The 7497-nt window shown below is 52.5% G+C and overlaps 3 protein-coding genes across 3 annotated transcripts; 1 reads left to right on the forward strand and 2 right to left on the reverse strand.

The window, feature by feature from the left end:
* Window positions 1-5: 5 nt before the first annotated feature.
* H257_09533 (hypothetical protein) lies at window positions 6-1754 on the reverse strand (the record flags this gene model as incomplete). Its single annotated transcript, XM_009835774.1, has 1 exon — window positions 6-1754. The coding sequence occupies one exon, from the start codon at window positions 1752-1754 to the stop codon at window positions 6-8; it is 1749 nt and encodes a 582-aa protein (XP_009834076.1).
* A 1137-nt stretch (window positions 1755-2891) lies between these two features.
* Window positions 2892-4640, forward strand: H257_09534 (hypothetical protein; the record flags this gene model as incomplete). Its single annotated transcript, XM_009835775.1, has 1 exon — window positions 2892-4640. The coding sequence occupies one exon, from the start codon at window positions 2892-2894 to the stop codon at window positions 4638-4640; it is 1749 nt and encodes a 582-aa protein (XP_009834077.1).
* Window positions 4641-5346: 706 nt separating this feature from the next.
* Window positions 5347-6393, reverse strand: H257_09535 (hypothetical protein; the record flags this gene model as incomplete). Its single annotated transcript, XM_009835776.1, has 4 exons — window positions 5347-5509; window positions 5615-5737; window positions 5793-5949; window positions 6063-6393. 4 exons carry the CDS (start codon window positions 6391-6393, stop codon window positions 5347-5349), a joined length of 774 nt encoding a protein of 257 aa, XP_009834078.1.
* Window positions 6394-7497: the final 1104 nt, after the last annotated feature.

Below are 7497 nucleotides of genomic sequence, written 5' to 3' on the forward strand. Positions count from 1 at the left end.
TACATCTAGCCCTTCTTGGACTTGACCAATGGACAATTGCCAGTCTTAGGGTCTAACTTGCCGTTGCCGCCAGCAATGCGGTAGCACTTGGTCGAAGGGAAGATGGACATGATGTTGGTCGCCACTGAGAATGCCAAGCAAACCGTGAAGATCACAATCAAAACGATACCGGCCAACTTGCTCTGGCCACCCTTCTTCTTGAGCTCTTGCATTTGAGGGCGCTGAGGAGGCAGCATCCACAACCACGCCAACGAAAATAATTTGCACCCGAACGAGATGATGTACGAGTACGTTACGTCCCAGCGCACTTGGGTCGTGTCGGACCTGAGGTCGTCTTGCGACAGCATAAAGTACGAGTCGATGACCTTGTAGATCACAGACGCAAATGGCCCGGCCAAGTTGGACACGGTCGTGACCAAGCCATACGTGGCCCCCTCGTTGCCGATGTCGGCGATTTCCACGGCGCAGAACGTGCTCACGATGAAACGCACGCCGCCAGGGATGTTGTCGGCCAACGCCACACCCGTGAAGAACCACTGGTTGCGCACGACGTCCCAGATCGTGAAAAAGATAACCATCCCATCGACGAGAATGACCCCGATAGTGCCTAGGGCGATGGTCCACCGCCAGTTCCAGTGCAATCCCCACTTGGCCACTACAATCAAGATACCCGAAAACATGCCGTTCCCGAGGATGGATGTCAACGAGTCGTTCAACGGCTCAACGCCAGCCCAAGTGGTGGACATGGGCGTCCCGGCCGTGGACGAGATGTTTCGGAACATGGTGCTGATGAAACGAAAGGCGCAGATTTGCCACATCACACGCTTCTGTAGCAACACCCAGAAGTTGTTCGCCCATTCCGAGATTGGCACGCCAGGCGATTTCTTCTCTTGGACGACAAACACCGTCGAGAGCACCACGAACACGCACGGAATCAAACAGATGGCGTACGGAACATTGGGGGCCATCGAGAACGAGAACGACCCGTTGTAGTTAGCGCTGTTCAGCCCGAACCCGGTCACGATCAAAGATATAATCCCAGCTAAGGTGCGCACCGTGTAGATGGCCGTTTGGATGCGGCCACGGATGGCCAGCGGTTCGCGCTGGGCGTACTGCACCACCATGGCGTCGGACGCACATGCAGCCGTGACGTACCCCACCGACACAAACATGGACAGAATGATAAACAAGCCCCCGTTGTCTGGCGCGCTGAGGTTGAACAAGTCATGGTCCTTCGACGACGCTTTCGAGTACGGCTTGGTGCACGCCTTGGAGTTTCGTTGCGCAGCCTTTTCACGGTTGCAGTATGGCTCGCCCAACGAAGAGAACGTCATGATCGTCAAGCAGATCATCGTGGCCGTCCACCCGATCAACATCCACGACTTGCGGCGGTAGCCAAAGATGGGGAAACAATCCGAGAACATGCCCATGAACACTTTGAACGACCAGCCCAACGTCACGAGTGTGTTGTACGACGACGTTTGGTAGCCTTCCAATTGCAGGTACACGTTGAAAATGGGGTAGTTGAGCGATGGAATCATGCCGTAGATGATGCCGATGGCGGCATATTGTGTGAAGAGGCCCATGGCTTCGCGAGAGAGCAGGTCCAGGGCGCCCCCTTCAACCAGGGCCCCGTCTTCGAGCTCGCCAGGTGTCTTGGCTTCGTCGTAGTCGCCAGCGACCTTGTCGTTGGTAGCCGACTGGATGTACGACACACGCTCTTGCAGATCCATTCCTCGATCGGCGGTGTTCATTCTGGTCCCTTGATGGTGGCGAGGGAAACGGAAGAATGACTAGTTGGCCCGCTTTGTGCACACCACACGATGTGATGTTTGGGTATGGGACATGACACTACTGTTGGTCACCATATGTGCGTTTGGATACATATCATATGGCTGACTGCACGAGATGCTTACTTGTACTACCAGTACAGTATGTTTTGATACCCAGTAATTCCATATGTTTGTTCACAAGGCTTGGGCAAGAGATAGATCTTGCCACACATGTATAGAAGGCTGATTTCACCTTTTTCAACAGGTACTGTAGCCTTATAGGACAAACCCTGAAAAACGTTCAAGAAATCTGGATACCGTTCAACAGACTGAAAACCGTTCAAACTAATAAACTCTAGTTAGATGAGGCATATTTTTTGTACTCTGAAAGCGTATCTCAGTGGTTAGCGAGAGCTAACCACTGGTGATGGGGATTTAGCATTATACTTCGAAGTATGTGCACGCGGGGGTAGGATGAAGTCCCGGGGTTACAGGGTTACGGGAAGAAAATTTGCTTGAACGGTTTTCAGGCTTGGCTGAACGGTATCCAGATTTCTTGAACGTTTTCCCATAGTTTCCGCCTTATAGCCCGTGTGGCATGGTTTTTCTACGCTGTTTATTCAGACAATACTGGACAACGAAGTTAAATGCAGACGAAAGGGCTTCATGTGTGAGTTCAACGCTGCAGCAATATACTATTACTGTACTTCACAATAAACAGCTTCTGAGAGTAAATGTGAGGGACTTGCAACCGACATGAATGTGTACTGACGATACCCCTACACCTGACTGTGTCACCTTGAAGTCTTATTAACCTAACAAACACTAGTATCTTGCTACAACTGTTGGTGTCCTTTGGGTTGCTTCACTTGATAGATACATTTGTGGCAAGCTGTGAACGGGTATGATTGCTGATCTTCAACATTTTTTTTTAAAGTGACGACGAGTCGTATGCGGTGGAAAGTGGTGAAATCAGGGCCATATGATATGTATCCAAACGCACATATGGTGACCAACAGTAGTGTCATGTCCCATACCCAAACATCACATCGTGTGGTGTGCACAAAGCGGGCCAACTAGTCATTCTTCCGTTTCCCTCGCCACCATCAAGGGACCAGAATGAACACCGCCGATCGAGGAATGGATCTGCAAGAGCGTGTGTCGTACATCCAGTCGGCTACCAACGACAAGGTCGCTGGCGACTACGACGAAGCCAAGACACCTGGCGAGCTCGAAGACGGGGCCCTGGTTGAAGGGGGCGCCCTGGACCTGCTCTCTCGCGAAGCCATGGGCCTCTTCACACAATATGCCGCCATCGGCATCATCTACGGCATGATTCCATCGCTCAACTACCCCATTTTCAACGTGTACCTGCAATTGGAAGGCTACCAAACGTCGTCGTACAACACACTCGTGACGTTGGGCTGGTCGTTCAAAGTGTTCATGGGCATGTTCTCGGATTGTTTCCCCATCTTTGGCTACCGCCGCAAGTCGTGGATGTTGATCGGGTGGACGGCCACGATGATCTGCTTGACGATCATGACGTTCTCTTCGTTGGGCGAGCCATACTGCAACCGTGAAAAGGCTGCGCAACGAAACTCCAAGGCGTGCACCAAGCCGTACTCGAAAGCGTCGTCGAAGGACCATGACTTGTTCAACCTCAGCGCGCCAGACAACGGGGGCTTGTTTATCATTCTGTCCATGTTTGTGTCGGTGGGGTACGTCACGGCTGCATGTGCGTCCGACGCCATGGTGGTGCAGTACGCCCAGCGCGAACCGCTGGCCATCCGTGGCCGCATCCAAACGGCCATCTACACGGTGCGCACCTTAGCTGGGATTATATCTTTGATCGTGACCGGGTTCGGGCTGAACAGCGCTAACTACAACGGGTCGTTCTCGTTCTCGATGGCCCCCAATGTTCCGTACGCCATCTGTTTGATTCCGTGCGTGTTCGTGGTGCTCTCGACGGTGTTTGTCGTCCAAGAGAAGAAATCGCCTGGCGTGCCAATCTCGGAATGGGCGAACAACTTCTGGGTGTTGCTACAGAAGCGTGTGATGTGGCAAATCTGCGCCTTTCGTTTCATCAGCACCATGTTCCGAAACATCTCGTCCACGGCCGGGACGCCCATGTCCACCACTTGGGCTGGCGTTGAGCCGTTGAACGACTCGTTGACATCCATCCTCGGGAACGGCATGTTTTCGGGTATCTTGATTGTAGTGGCCAAGTGGGGATTGCACTGGAACTGGCGGTGGACCATCGCCCTAGGCACTATCGGGGTCATTCTCGTCGATGGGATGGTTATCTTTTTCACGATCTGGGACGTCGTGCGCAACCAGTGGTTCTTCACGGGTGTGGCGTTGGCCGACAACATCCCTGGCGGCGTGCGTTTCATCGTGAGCACGTTCTGCGCCGTGGAAATCGCCGACATCGGCAACGAGGGGGCCACGTATGGCTTGGTCACGACCGTGTCCAACTTGGCCGGGCCATTTGCGTCTGTGATCTACAAGGTCATCGACTCGTACTTTATGCTGTCGCAAGACGACCTCAGGTCCGACACGACCCAAGTGCGCTGGGACGTAACGTACTCGTACATCATCTCGTTCGGGTGCAAATTATTTTCGTTGGCGTGGTTGTGGATGCTGCCTCCTCAGCGCCCTCAAATGCAAGAGCTCAAGAAGAAGGGTGGCCAGAGCAAGTTGGCCGGTATCGTTTTGATTGTGATCTTCACGGTTTGCTTGGCATTCTCAGTGGCGACCAACATCATGTCCATCTTCCCTTCGACCAAGTGCTACCGCATTGCTGGCGGCAACGGCAAGTTAGACCCTAAGACTGGCAATTGTCCATTGGTCAAGTCCAAGAAGGGCTAGATGTACTCCTGCCCCCAGTTGTGAGTCGTAAAGTTGTGTTATATTAAGTCAATTGTGCTGTATTCAATCAAAGTGCGTGGAGAATCCCTGCGGGACTGCGCATTTATACTCAGGTGGACTACTAATTTAATAGTACGTGTCACGAAATGAGATGGAAATGTGAATCACGTGCCATTTAAGACCTCCGCGAGCCTGCTTGAATATACGAGTACTGTATGTAGTGTTGGGGAGGCAATCATCTTCTCTCTGGTAGAACATCAGAGGGGTCCCCAACTTCCATTCAACTCGGTGCATGTCGACACCCTTGTCGATCCCCACTCTCAGTCCGTCCGTGTCGCAATGTTTGTACTTGTCGTTAGAATACGAGCGTCATTCAATACTTCGTTGCGGAAAGGCAAGATCATCGACGTTCAAGAGTTTATCACTGAGAATCCTAGTGGAACCTATGCTGACGTGAACACCCCCACAGTAATGGGGGAGTGTTGTCTTGCGCCGGTGTTCACAACCGACGGCTACAGTGTTCACAACGGTGACCTCGATGACAATTCCAAAAGTAGCTTCATTATCCAGGCTATCAATCAGGTCCCTCCTTTTGATTTCACTGGAGTACAAGTCACGCATCGATACAGTGTATGCCTGTCCGGATTCACAGTCAGGTCATATTTCACACTCCTCAAATGTCGTCCTGTTTCGGACCAACATTCGGCTACCCACGCTCAGGCACGGGGGGTCGAACAGAGGTTCGGCCGATAACAGGGAGCGCTCCGACTTGCAAGCGAGCGACAGAGCGCCAGCCGGCATGGGGGTGGTGTCCGATGATGACAAACATTTGATGAATACGGACGACCGACTGGGACCTCTGCACGCTCCTCAAATCAATGTACAGTCCTCATAGGCTAACTACGATGGATGAATTGAAAACTGCACAATTGATTTATATAACACAACTTTACGACTCACAAATTTGGAAATACTCGCCAGAATGCATCTCGCCTTTCTTGGCCTTGGTCGATGGACAGTTGCCCGTGTCGGGGTCCAACTTTCCATTGCCACCAGCAATGCGATAGCATTTGGTCGCAGGGTACATGGGCGTGATACTAAACGCCACCAAGAATGCCAAGCCACACGCAAAGACACACAATTAAGATAAACGGGGCCAACTTGCTCTTGCCACCCTTCTTCTTGATCTCTTGCATTTCATGCCGTTGAGGGGGCAACATCCACAGCCACGTCAACGCAAACAACTTGCACTCAAAAGAGATGATGTGCGAGACACGCCACGTCCCAGCGCACTTCGTGCGTATCGGACCTGAGGTCGTCAATCGTCCCCGCCAGGTTTGCACACGGTCGTGACCAAACCGTACGTGGCCCTCTCATAGCCAATGTCGGCAATTTCCACGGCGCAGTACGCCTATAAGATACCCGAAAACATGCTATTCCCGAGGATGGATGTCAACAAGTCGTTCAACGGCTCAATGCTAGCCCAAGTGGTGGACATGGGCATCCTGGCCGTGGACGAGATGTTTCGGAACATAGTGGTGATGAAACCAAAGGCGCAGATTTGCCACATCACACGCTTCTGTAGCAACACCCAGAAGTTGTTCGCCCATTCTGAGACTGGCACGCCAGGCGATTTCTTTTCTTGGACGACAAACGCCGTCGTGAGTACCACGGAATCAAACGGATTGCGTACGGACGTAAGGTGTGCACCGTGCAGATGGCCGTTTGGACTAACTGTTGCGAAATTTGCCATTCGCGGAACCCCTGAGCCCCTCCCAAGAAGTTATCCAAGTGTTCGATTTGGTTGGATATCCTGGGTGTGATCCTATTCGCTAGTTAGATTATTGGCTGCCCAGCAGCTGTTTGATTAGGTTAGGGTTAAGCCCCAGTGACTACTTGCCACTGGGGGGAATTCACTTTGTGATTTGCCTTTGAATCGGACTTCGCAAGGTCCGTCAAGTTGAGACGCAACAAAGAATTCTTTAGTAGCAGCCTGCTACTTGCCGTACGAGTATGGAATAAGGAAGTCTGCCGTTTACGAACAGCCTGGCTCGTGTGACGCCAACGCGGTCTATGGAGACCGTGTTGGCCGTACCATTGCCTCCGCCGAATCAAGCGGAGATGGACGAGCTGCGGATGCAAAGCGTGGAGCGAGCGACGATGACGTCAAGTCATTTCAACCAAATGACGTACGAACAGCTGGCGCAGTTCCATGCGCAGCAAGAAGCCATGGCGAAGCGGATGGAAGATGAGTCTTCCCGACAGTTTGCGATGGCGAAGGCGATGGAGAAGAATCGCCTGGAACAAGAAGAATCTCGAGCGATTCTTTTACGTCAACAAGAAGAACTGGTTCGTCAGCAAAACGAACTTAAGCGAGCGATGGCCGAACAAGCCAGGGTCTCGGAAGCGCATCAAGAAATGCTCCGCCAGGCGTCGGGCGCGATATCGCCAGCAGAACTACAAGGTAGAAGAGCTGAACCAGAAGGTCCGACGGGATAGCGAGCGATGGGGATTATTCGCTGAAGCGACCAATCAACGATCGCCATTTCCGTCCGAACAAGGGGCGCCGACAAGCCGCATGGAGAACCTCATGGGTATGCAACAGGTGCCGCGGACCTATGTACAATGGTAGCACGAAGCGCGAGCGTCGTGAGTTCATGGACGAGTATCTAGCCTACTCGCGGCGCGTGGAAGTGCTAAACCGCGGCATGGGCGGTACCATGTTTTTGATGCCGTTGGCGGCATGCATTGACCAGAAGATTGTGCCGCGTGTGTGCGCACATGATTTTGGAAAGTCGTTTGAAGAAATTACCGAAAACGACTGGCGCGATTATCGGCGCGTGAGGTCCAAGAGTTG

This window comes from Aphanomyces astaci, assembly GCF_000520075.1.
Source record: "Aphanomyces astaci strain APO3 unplaced genomic scaffold supercont1.23, whole genome shotgun sequence".
Lineage (NCBI taxonomy): Eukaryota > Oomycota > Saprolegniomycetes > Saprolegniales > Verrucalvaceae > Aphanomyces > Aphanomyces astaci.